General features: G+C 37.5%; 1 protein-coding gene across 2 annotated transcripts in view; it reads left to right on the forward strand.

The window, feature by feature from the left end:
• SCFD2 (sec1 family domain containing 2) overlaps nt 1-13019 on the forward strand; it is a 551019-nt gene that overhangs the window by 98514 nt on the left and 439486 nt on the right. For both annotated transcript variants that reach the window (XM_064285817.1, XM_003415876.4), the window contains exon 4: nt 207-382. In XM_064285817.1, the coding sequence (XP_064141887.1) occupies nt 207-382 (176 nt within the window). The remainder of the gene's footprint in view (nt 1-206; nt 383-13019) is intronic.

The following is a 13019-nucleotide window of genomic DNA, read 5'->3' on the forward strand; positions in this document are numbered from 1 at the left end:
CCTTACTTGCAAAATGCAGGTTATAGCATCAACTTTGTGGTTCTCGCCAGATTGTTAAAAGAAGCACAATCGTTGAGAAGAGCTTGCACTCAGCTCTGAATTTCTGTGCAAATGTAAAGCAATGGTATTATTAATGGCATCCTTCTCATTAATTCTACCACTCCCAGAAGAGGAGAGTACACTGATAAATTATTATGTTTTTCCAGGGAGAGTAACACCCGGGCAACTCACGTCCTATATCCAGCTCTTCAAGAACAACTACAAAGCTCTAATGAATCATTGTGGTCTCCTACAGCTTGGGCTGGCCACAGTTCAAACTCTCAAACACCCGCAGACTGCCAAATGGGACAACTTTCTGGCTTTTGAAAGACTCCTTCTCCAGGTATGTTGCTATATGAGCTTCTTGGGATATTAATAATTAAAATTTTAAGTTCCATGGAAAAACGTGGATATTTATTATAGTCTTAGTAATAAGTCACATTGTTGACATATTGTTCTGAGTCATATTCGCTGAGTACCCCAAATTAAAACTCAAGTAGAAGACTCTTTTCATAACTTTTTTTTTTTAACAGTAACAGCTTTGCTTCCTCAATAAATGCTAAAGAATTTTTTTTTCCCCTGAGCATTTGACTAACCTTTGAAAACTCCTTTTCATATTTAAGCCATTTGGGCCTTTTTTGTTTTTATGACATTTTTATTCTATCTTTGAGTCTTTTGTTGGAGAATATTATAGCTTTTTATACTTTTTCTGACACTACCTAGCCTCTAATCCTTAGAAATCATGTCGCTTAATGATGCTTAGTAAAAGATGAAGGGGCGAGTACTCCACTTGTAGTTTCTGTGAAGAGATTTGTATGTGGAGTTAGGGCCCTTTTGTAATTGATGTGGGAAACTTGTAAAAAAAAAAAAAAAAGCTTTAAAAAATTATAAAGTATTTCAGGCTTACACATAATAATATGAACATCTTTGTAGTCTCCACAGAGACTCAATATAAATTAATCATTTTTTCATATTTATTTTAGACCTTTTTCATTAAAGAAATAAAGCTAGAGATATAGTTGAAGGATATTTGGAGCTATTCCTTTTCCCCATCTGATTCTCTGTTTCCCTTCCCCAGAGGTAATCGCAAACTTGATTCCTTGTTTTTATAATTTTTATTAAATATTTATTTTTTCATAGTTAATGTATAGAGTACTGTGCTGTGGATTTTAAAACTTATGTAAGTGATATCATACTATAAATATCCCTAAGCAACTTGCTTTTTCCTTTCAACATTTTAGTTTTAAGATAACTCAAGATGCTGTGTATAAATTTAGGTCATGCACCAAAACCACACCATACTACTTGATTGTTAGACCATGCAACAATTGATTTATCCAGTCCATATTGATGTATATTTAGGCTGTTCCAGTTTTCTTGTGTGATTAAAAAGAATGCTGTGCTGAGCATCTTGGAACATGTCTTTCTCTAGGGCATGTAAATACTTTTAGGTTGTTAGCTGTGTACAACGCTGAGTTTACTAAATATCATCTAACTGATATTATTACCAACCTTAAACTTTTTTTTTCACAGTAGTCAATGCTACCTCTTTGTATAAACTTGCAATTCTCTGATTCTAATGAGACTGAATATATTTTATTTATTGACTATTCAGTGTTCCTCTTTTATGAATTACTCATTCTTATCCTTTGCCCATTTTTTGAATCTTTTGATAACAGAAAACTATCTTTATGTATTCTAAATAGTCTAACTTTTCATAGTTATGTTATGAAATACTTTCCCTAGACTGTGGTTAGTCTTTTTACCTTTATCAGTGCTCGTTTTATTATTCTAAAGTTTTACATTTTAATGTGATCTAGTTAATTAATATTATGCTTTTTGATTTGTGCTTATTTGTGTTTTATGTTAGAAATCTTTTCTCTGCTATAAATTCTAAATATGTTTTTCTACATTTTCCACAAAAATTAACTAATTTTTGATATTTGCATTTTTAATCCACTTGCAAGTTATTTTTGTTTATATATTTGGGATCTAAATTTTTCCCTCCATATGGATAGCCTATTCTCCCCACACTGCTTATGGAATACTGCATTGTACTGTAGATTACTCAGGAGCCCTCGTGGTGCATTGGTTAAAGCGCTCAGCTGTTAACCGAAAGGTTGGCAGTTTGACCCCACCAGCTGCTCCGTGGGAGAAAGATGTGGCAGCCTGCTCCCGTAAAGCTTTACAATGTTGGAAACCTTGTGGGGCAGTTCTACTGTGACCTTTAGGGTTGCTATGAGTTGAATCATAACTTTTTTATGAGTTGAAATCAACTTGATGGGGGTTGGTAGATTACTTGTTCTGCAGTCATTTTCTCCTCGTGTTGACAGAATACCAATTTTACTAGGGTCACTGTGAGTCGGAATTGGCTCAATGGCAATGGGTTCGGTTTTGGTCTATTCCTCTGCTACACAATTGACTCATTTTCTACCTAGTGATTAGTGCAGCAGTTCTAGCAAGTGAGAGGCAATGGGAAGTTTGCTACAGGCTCTTATTTCTAGGATATGCTCTTTCCTGCAGGGATAGAAAGATACATAACGAAGAAACAAGCTTGGTTTTCCACCTCGTGTTGTATGTTTGTGACATGTTGAGCATTTTTTGATAATACAGGGAGCTCACTGATACCATGGGACTGACTGAACAGAAAGATCTAGAAAACCTGAATCCTTAATTATGACTGAGCTGTAGAAATAACCAACTCCTGCCTTACCTCTAAATGTTGTGTTTTGTGAGCTAATTCTTATTGCATAAGCCACTTTAGTTAGTTTTCTGTTATTTGGAGCCAAAATATATTCATTTTTCACCATTGATATGTAATATACAAAGATCCCATTTAAAGTTGGGTTTCTCAGTTTCTAGTCTGTTCCAGTGATCAGATTGTGTGTCACTGAATTAATACCACAGTGTTCTAATCAATGTATCGAGTTTAATGCTTTTCTCCATGAAAGATCCATTAGATTTATTCTTGAGTATTTTATATATTTTAATGCCATTATTAATTAGTTTTCTAAAAGTAAATTTTCTCATTGTTCATTGCTGGTGTATACGATGCTCGTAACTTTTGAATAGTGATTATGTGTTCAGCAGTCTTACATTTTGTATCTTTATTTTTTTGTTCCTTGCTGTTATTTATTGGTTCAGTTGGATCTCCTATATGGATAACTGTATCACCTGTGAATAATAGCAGTTTTGTTTCTTCCTTTCCACATTTTATATCACTTTTTTTTTTTTTTTTAGAGCACTACCAGGAACACCAGGGCATTGTTCAATAAAACAATGATAACAGACTTTAAGAAAAATGCTTCTAAAATTTACTATTATGCTGTATTTGTTTAGATTTTGTTTTTAATCAGGCTCAAGAAGTTTGTTCCGATTCATAGTTTCCTGAGCTTTTTTTTTTTAAAGTAACAAATGAGTATTGAATTTTATTCTAATATTTTAGATGGCTAGATAGTTTTTCTCCCTTAATCTGTTAAGGCGGTGAATAATATTTGTAATTTCTTAGTGTTAAATAAAGATCATTGCTTTCCTAGGGTAAGTTCAGCTCAATCAGGCTGCATGTGCACGTGTGTGGACATGTACAGACACACAGAGACAGACAGCACACTTACGCACACACTCTGATGATTTAGTTTGCTAATATTTTATTTAGGATATTTGCATTTAAGTTTATAGGTGAGATTACAAAAACCCACCCAGTGCTGTCGAGTCAATTCCGACTCATAGCAACCCTATAGGACAGAGTAGAACTGCCCCATAGGTGAGATTAGCCTATAATTTTCTTTCTTGTGCTACCATTGTCTGGTTTGGCCCAAGGTTTTAGTAGTTTCATAAAGGCAGTTAGGATGCATCCCACTTTTTAATTCTGGAAACAGTTTGTATGAGAAAGGAATTATCAGTTGCTTGAAAGTAAAATATGCCTGAAAAATCATCTGGGCCTGTTGCTTTGTTGTTGTTGCTGGTGATGGTGATGTATTTAGATTTTTTTACTTCCAAACGAATTACTTAAATGTTTACAGGTCTATTTAATTCTTCTTTCTTCTTGAGATTATTTTAATAGTTTATATTTAACTTAAATTGTCCATGCATCTATATTTTCAAACTTACTGGCATAAATTTATCCACAGGACTCTGTTAGAATTTTTAAATCTCTATTATATTATATTGTTATTTATTTTTTCCATTTCTTTACTTTCAATTTTCCTTTTCATTATATTTTTACTATATCATTATGAACATCATAGCTGTGTTTTTTAAAAACTAATGATAATTTTTATTAAAAAAAATCAAATTTACAGAAAAGTTTTTAAGAATGGTACAAGGAATCATTTTCTTTCTTGAAACATGTGAGAGTAAATAATTCCTACATCAAGGACATTCTTCATAGCGACCATAAAGCTATTAGAATCAGAAATTACAACTGATATAATACAACCATCTAATTTACAGACAGGAATCCCTGTGTGGTAAAAAAAATGCTTGAGTACTAGCCAAAAGGTTGGCAGTTTGAACCTACTCAGAGGGTGGAAAACAGGCCTGGTGATCTGGTTCCGAAAGGTCATAGCTTTGAAAACCCTGTGGAGAAGTCCTACTCTGCACAAAAGGGGATGCCTTGAGTCAGAACAATTTACAGGCCCTACTAAGTTTTGCCAATTCTCCCAATAATGTCTTCTATAATAAAAAGGACCCAGTCTAAAATCGGAGAGTTGCATTTAGTTATTTTCGTTTCTCTTAGGTCCCCTTCAGTCTGGATCAATTCTTTAATCTTTCCTTGACTTTTATGACCATAACTCTGAGAAAAAGTATAGACCATATATTTTGTAGAACATCCCTCAATTTGAGTTTTTCTGATGTTTCCTTGTACTTAGATTTAGGTTATGCATCACTATCAGGAAAATCTCAATAGTGGTACTGTGGTCTTCTCATTGCATCTTACCAGGTGGCGCATATTTTTGATGTATGTGATTACTAGAGATGTTTCCTCTCATCACTTGATTAGTGTCTGCCATCACTGGTGATGTCTGCCAGGTTTTTATTCTATAATGTTCTTCTTTTCCTGTTTGTAATAATAAATATTTTTGAGGATCTATTTTTAGATTCTACCACTGGCCTGTCAGCTTGTCATACTGTGGTGGCTTGCATGTTGCTGTGATGCTGGAAACTATGGTACTGGTATTTCAAATACTAATGGGGTCACCCACGGTAGACACTTTTCAGTGGAGCTTTCACACAAGACACACTAGGAAGAAGAATCAGGTAATCTACTTCTTAAAAAATTGGCCAATGAGACCCTTATGAGTAGCAGCAAAACATTGTCAATATAGTGCTGGAAGATGAGCCCCTCAGGTGGAATACAGTCAATATATGACTGGGGAAGAGCTGCCTCCTCAAAGTAGAGCCGACCTTAATGACGTGTATGGAATAAAGCTCTTGAGAGCTTTGTTTGCTGATGTGGCACAACTCAAAATGAGCAGAAACAGCTACAAACAACAGTTCATAATTTGAACATTTAATGTATAAAGTATGAATCTAGGAAAACTGGAAGTCATCAAAAATGAAATGGAATGCATAAACTTAGATATCCAAGCATTAGTGAGCTGAAATGAACTGGTATTGGCCATTTTGAATGGGATAATCATATGGTCTGCTAGGCAGGGGATGACAAATTATAGAGGGATGACGTCACATTCTTTGTCAAAAAGAACATTTCAATATCTATCCTGACATACAAAACTGTCACTGATAGAATAGTCTCCATATGCCTACAAGGAAGACTGGTTAATACGACTATTATTCAGATTTACACTCTAACCACTAAGGCCAAAGATGAAGAAATTGAAGGTTTTTACCAACTTCTTTAGTCTGAAATTGATTTGAACGTGCAATCAGGATGCATTGATAATTATTGGTGATTGGAATGGGAAAGTTAGAAACAAGAATTGGTAGTTGGAAAATATGGCCTAGGTGATAGAAACAGTGCTGGATATTGAATGATAGAGTTTTGCAAGACCAATGACTTCTTCATTGCAAATACATTGTTTTACCAACATAAACAGCAAATATACACATGAACCTTGCCAGATGGAATACACAGGAATCAAATCGTCTATATCTGTGGAAAGAGATGATGGAAAAGCACAATATCATCAGTCAGAACAAGATCAGGGGCAGACTGCGGAACAGACTATCAATTACTCATATGAAAGTCCAAGATGAAACTTAAGAAAATTAGAACAAGTCCACGAGAGCCGAAGCATGACCTTGAGTATATCCCACCTGAATTTAGAGACTATCTCAAGAATAGATTTGACACGTCAAACACTACTGACTAGATGAGTTGTGGAATAACATCAAGGACATCATACATGAAGAATGGAAAAGGTCATTAGAAAGACAGGAAAGAAAAAGACAAAAATGGATGTCAGAAGAGACACTGAAACTTGCTCTTGAATGTAGAGTAGCTAAAGTGAATGGAAGAAATGATAAAGTAAAAGAAATGAACAGAAGATTTCAAATAGTGGCTCGAGAAGACAAAGTATTATAATGAAATGTACATGGACCTGGAGTTAGAAAACTAAAAGGAAAGAACATGCTTGGCATTTCTTAAGCTGAAGGAACTGAAAAAATATTTTAAGCCTCCAGTTAAAATATTGAAGGATTCTATGGGGAAAATATTGAAATACGCAGGAAACAGCAAAAGAAGATTGAAGGAATACACTGAGTCACTGTACCAAAACAAATTGGTCAGTGTTCAACCATTTCAGGAGGTAGCATATGATATAGGACCAATGGTATTGAAGAAAGAAGTCGAAGCTGTACTGAAGGCATTGACGAAAAACAAGACTCCAGGAACTGATGAAATACCAATTAAGATGTTTCAACAAACAGATGCAATACTAAAAGTGCTCACTCGTCTGTGCCACGAAATTTGGAAGACGGTTTCACCTGGCTAACCAATTGGAAGAGATCCATATTTGTACCCATTCCAAAGAAAGGTGATCCAACAGAATGTGGGAATTACTGAACAGTATCATTACTACTATTACTCAGAAGTAAAATTTTGCTGAAGATAATTCAAAAACGATTGCAGCAGTACATCCACAGGATACTGCTAGAAATTCAAGCCAGATTCAGAACGGGATGCAGAATGAAGGATATCATTGCTGATGGCAGATGGATCTTGACTGAAAGCAGAGAATACCAGAAAGACTTTTACCTATGTTTTATTGACTATGCAAAGGCAATCGACTGTAGATCATAGGAAATTGTGGATAACATTGTGAAGAATGGGAATTCTGAACGCTTAATTGTACTTATGAGGAACATGTACATAGACCAAGAGGGCAGCTGTTAGAGCAGAACAAGGGGATACTGCGTGGTTTAAAATCAAGAAAGGTGTGCATCAGGGTTGTATCTTTTTGCCATACTTATTCCATCTGTATGGTGAGCAAGCTGAACTATATGAAGAAGAACATGGCATCAGGATTGGAGGAAGGCTCATTAAAAGCCTGTGTTATGCAGATGGCACAACCTTGCTTGCTGAAAGCGAAGAGGACTTGAAGTACTTACCGATGAAAATCAAAGACTACAGAGTTCAGCATGGATTACACCTGAACATAAAGAAAACAAGAATTCTCACAACTGAACCAGTAAGCAACATAATGATAAATGGAGAAAATAGTCAAGTTGTTAAGGATTTCCTTTTACTCGGATCCACAATCAACGGCCATGGAAGCAGCAGTCAAGAAATCAAACAACGTATTGCATTGGCCAAATCTGCTGCAAAAGACCTCTTTCAAGTGTTAAAAAGCAAAGATGTCACTTTGAGGACTAAGGTGTGCCTGATTCAAGCCATGGTATTTTCTTTTTTTTTTAATAATTTTTATTGTGCTTTAAGTGAAAGTTTACAAATCAAGTCAGTCTCTCACACAAAAACCCATATACACCTTGCTAATCTCCCCCTAATGAGACAGCCTGCTCTCTCCCTCCACTCTCTCTTTTCGTGTCCTTTTCGCCAGCTTCTAACCCCCTCCACCCCCATCTCCCCTCCAGGCAGGAGATGCCAACATAGTCTCAAGTGTCCACCTGATCCAAGAAGCTCACTCCTCACCAGCATCCCTCTCCAACCGATTGTCCCGTCAAATCCATGTCTGAAGAGTTGGCTTCAGGAATGGTTCCTGTCCTGTCCCAACAGAAGGTCTGGGGCCATGACCACTGGGGCCCTTCCAGTCTCAGTCAGACATTAAGTCTGGTCTTATGAGAATTTGGGGTCTGCATTCCACTGGTCTCCTGCTCCCTCAGGGGTTCTCTGTTGTGTTCCCTGTCAGGGCAGTCATCGGTTGTAGCTGGGCACCATCTAGTTCTTCTGGTCTCAGGATGATGTAGTCGCTGGTTCATGTGGCCCTTTCTGTCTCTTGGGCTCGTAATCACCTTGTGTCCTTGGTGTTCTTCATTCTGCTTTGATCCAGGTGGGTTGAGACCAATTGATGCATCTTAGATGGCTTCTTGCTAGCGTTTAAGACCCCAGACGCCACTCTTCAAAGTGGGATGCAGAATGTTTTGTTAATAGATTTTATCATCCCAATTGACTTAGATGTCCCCTGAAACCATGGTCCCCAGACCCCTGCCCCTGTTACGCTGGCCTTTGAAGCATTCACTTTATTCAGGAAACTTCTTTGCTTTTGGTTTAGTCCAATTGTGCTGGCCTCCCCTGTACTGTGTGCTGTCTTTCCCTTCACCTAAAGTAGTTCTTATCTACTATCTAATTAGTGAAGCCATGGTATTTTCAATTGTCTCATATGTATGTGCAAGCTGTCCCATGAATAAGGAAAACTGAAGAAGAATTGATGGTACTGTCGAAGAATATTGAATAGACCATGGACTGCCAGAAGAACAAACAAACCTGTCTTGGAAGAAGTACAACCAGAGTGCTTCTTGGAAGCAAGGATGGCAAGACTTCATCTCACGTACTTTGGATGTGTTATCAGGAGGGACCAGTCCCTGGAGAAGGACATCATGCTTGGTATGGTAGAGGGTCAGTATAAAAGAGGAAGACCCTCAATGAGATGGATTGATACAGTGTCTGCAACAATGGGTTCAAACATAGCAAAGGTTGTGTGGATGGTGCATGACCAGGCAGTGTTTTGTTCTGTTGTGCATAGTAGGGTCACTATGAGTCAGAACTGACTCGATGGCACCAAACAACGCCAACAATTTTAACAATCAATTATGTTTCTTGGCTGAATTAATTTTTGATGATTGCTGTCATGGATTGAATTGTGTCCCCCCAAAATGGCTGTCAACTTGGTTAGGCTATGATTCCCAGTGTTGTGTGATTGTCCACCATTTGTCATCTAATGTGATTTTCCTATGTGTTGTAAATCCTACCTCTATGATGTTAATGAGGCAGGATGAGAGGCAGTTACGATAATGAGGCAGGACTCAATCTACAAGATTAGGTTGTGTCTTTTTTTTTTTTTTTTAAGTCAGTGTTTTTTGAGATATAAAAGAGAGAAGCAAGCTGGGAGTTTGGGGGACCTCATACCACCAAGAGAACAGCTCTGGGAGCAGAGCGCGTCCTTTGGACACAGAGTTCCTTCACAGAGAAACCACTAGACCAGAGGAAGATTGATGACAAGGACCTTCCCCAGAGCTGACAGAAAGAGAAAGCCTTCCCCTGAAGCTGGCACCGTGAATTTGGACTTCTGTCCTCCTAAAGTGTGAAAGAATAAACTTTTGCTTGTTAAAGCCATGTACTTGTAGTATTTCAGCCCTAGATAACTACAACAGTTGCCAGATGGTTCTTTTCTAATTCCATTATTCCTTCTACTTTTATTGATTGCTCTTCTGTTTTATGGCAAAAAAATTTTTTTTCCTTATTTATATCAGTATGGACTTATGCACTGTGTTTTGTTTAATGGGTAATCATCTGTTTCTATCATTAATTATTTTAATATTCAAATTGTCTCATTTTGGCCACAGTGAGTCCCTTTGAGGTGGTTTCTCTGCCCTTTCAATGTGTCCTATCATTTTTTGACTATTTGGTCATTTTTTGTGTCAATAAATTGAGAAGATTTAGCTTGTTGTTTGTTTTTTTTTTTTTTTTTAGAGGGGGGTTGTTGCTCATCCCTGGAATCAGCCCTTTCTCCAAAAAGCCCTGACTCCTTTTATTGATAAAGTATTTAAACACCAAGAACTGGCTTGTAGGTGTGCTCATTGCTATTGGGTTGTCACTTATCCTAGGTTCTCTCAGCGGACGGAGCTAGGGAATATATATATGCGTGTGTATGCATACATACATTTACATATTTATTTCTACTTCCATGTTTGTCTATTGCTCTATTTATGAAAAACTATGAGTAAATACTGATGCCATAATTCTAATTCAATACCACATAGTTCATTTTCGTTGTCTCCTTTTTGATATTTTTAACTTCCTTCTCTGACAGTGAGAAACCAGCTTCCCATTATCCTCAATGTATTTAATTATTTCATCAACTCCCTCATGTGTAACTAATCTATTACAGCTGCTATACCCCTTGTGGAGGCCCTCCTTACCTTACTTGACTCTGTCTTCCTGCTCCAAACCATGGCCAACTCACATAGATGTTCTCTTTCATTTCACACAAAGGTGTCCCTGTTTAAATCCTCCCCCTACAAATGCCCTCCTTATTCTGTTCAGGCTCTGACACTCTGTACTGGAATGTTGCTGTTCCCCCACCCTCAGCTGGGTGCTTTTCTCACCCCTTTTGGTTCTGAAAACTCATTCAGGGCTGCTGCCACTCTCCCTTTGAATAACAACCCCCCTCCCTCAAGTGCTCTCCTCACCCTACTTGTGTCCTGATTGCCTGGTACACACCTTCTTACCTTGCTCAGGTTCTGATACCCTGTCCTGGGTCCTTGCTGCCCCATTTTTCTGCGTGGATATTCTCCATTTCCCTTGGGTCCTAACATTCCATTCTTTCTGTTGTTGTTAGGCGCCGTTGAGTTGGTTCTGACTCATAACGACCTTATGTACAACAGAACAAAACACTGCCCAGTCCTGTGCCATCCTCACAATCGTTATATTTGAGCCCATTGTTGTAGCCACTGTGTCAGTCTATCTCGTCAAGGGTTTCCCTCTTTTTTGCTAATCTTCTACTTCACCAAGCATCGTGTCCTTCTCCAGGGACTGGTCCCTTCCTAGTCCCTCCTATTCCCTATGTGCAGAATCCCTCTTCACCCGCTTTAGTTCTAACACTGTGTGCTGAGTTGCTGTTACCTACCTCCCATGGATGCTCTCTTTAGCCCCTTGGTCTCTGACAACCTGTTCTAGACTACCGTTGCGAACTCCCTCCCTCCTCCCTATCCTGCTGAGTGGACAACCTCCTCACCCTCCTGCTGTCCACCACTGGATGTCCTCTTAGGTGAACCTCTCAGTCCCAAACATAACAAAAGGTTTTGAAACGAGGCTATATTGAGGTTTCCTCCCAAGGATGATAATCTTTCAACTCACTTAGAGATTTCTGAAGAAATTTGACATAATGTTAATTATAAAACATCTTTTATTTATAATTTCTGGAATCCCTGGTTCCACATTAGACTGCCTCAGATGTGATCATGGCACTCAGTGTGGTTCTTTCAGCTGTGGAAAAGAAATAAATAGACTGGGAAAAACAAATGAGTATTTAAAATACTGAAGTCCCACTTTATCATAATTGTACATCACCCTGGCTTTTTTGTCCTTAGTCGTTTCTGCTCCTTACAAATTAGTGTTTTAGCATAGGCAAATTTGTAAGCTGACCATTGTAATTGCTCTTTGTTTATTAACATGCATATTTTATGTAGTATATACTCATCCATTAGTATAACAAGTCATAATATATGGTCAGCTGTCTCTTTTACGGACTTTGGTTTGAAAGCAGAGCATTTGAGTCTATTTTGAGAATGAGGACAACTTCTAGCTTTTCCCGAAGGGCTTGAGAGCCACCGAGATACAAATGTCAGCCAGCATTGAAAGATGTTTATTTCTTTGGAGACTCTTTTCCACCACTCATTTGTACCAGGCCTCCATCACTGAAACCTCAGTGTTGACTTTATGGCCCAAGTAACGTTATGGACAACTGTGGTTAAGAAAAGAAATTGGCCTTGGATATCCACTGCAATTAAAAATAAATTTCTTTATTTCTTCTACTTACTGACATCTCTTGGTTCAGTGGTTTTGGTGGTCATTTAATGATTAGTCACCAACACATCTGAGTACTATTCATAAGTGTTATGTTTGACTCAGGCTTCTGAAAATGAGAGATTTAAGAATTCAGACTAGAGAGGTAGTGTGTTGTCTTCTAAAGAGTGACCTTTTGAATATTTTGGGGAAAATCTAATATTTATTATCAGTGAGCACATTTTAAAAAAACCAAAGAAATTGAAGAGCCTTCACAACTTCCTGTTCTCTCCCTGATTGCTAATATCCAGCATCACAACCTGTATGTTTTATGCTTTCGGTACATGTGTGCTAATACCCAATAATTCTGTTTGTTTAAAATTTAGAAAAGAACAAGCTTATCCTTGAACACTGATACATTTATGGCTCTGTGAATGGACCTGTACACTTGTAAATGTAGTTTTGCTTACTTTTAATCGAAGCACAGATTTATTTAATTTAATGGTAGTGTATGAAGAATTCCTTTTTTATAGTGTAGCGAGAAAGTTTGATTTAGTTTCCTCACCTAAATAAGGATAAAGTATCTGTCTCATAGTGTTATTGTCAGTATTGAATGAGATTATATTAGTACATCACTAAGTAAAATGTAGTATGATATATATGGCATGTTGGAGACGCAAACAGTTAAGCTATGTTGGTGGTTCAGACCCACCCAGAGGTGCCTTGGAAGACAGACTTGGTAATCTGCTTCTGAAAGGTTTCAGTTATGAAAACCCTGTGGAGCAATTTTACTCTGCACACAATGGCTCTCCATGAGTCAGAATCAATGAACAAC

This window comes from Loxodonta africana, chromosome 5, assembly GCF_030014295.1.
Source record: "Loxodonta africana isolate mLoxAfr1 chromosome 5, mLoxAfr1.hap2, whole genome shotgun sequence".
In the NCBI taxonomy this organism is placed as follows: domain Eukaryota; kingdom Metazoa; phylum Chordata; class Mammalia; order Proboscidea; family Elephantidae; genus Loxodonta; species Loxodonta africana.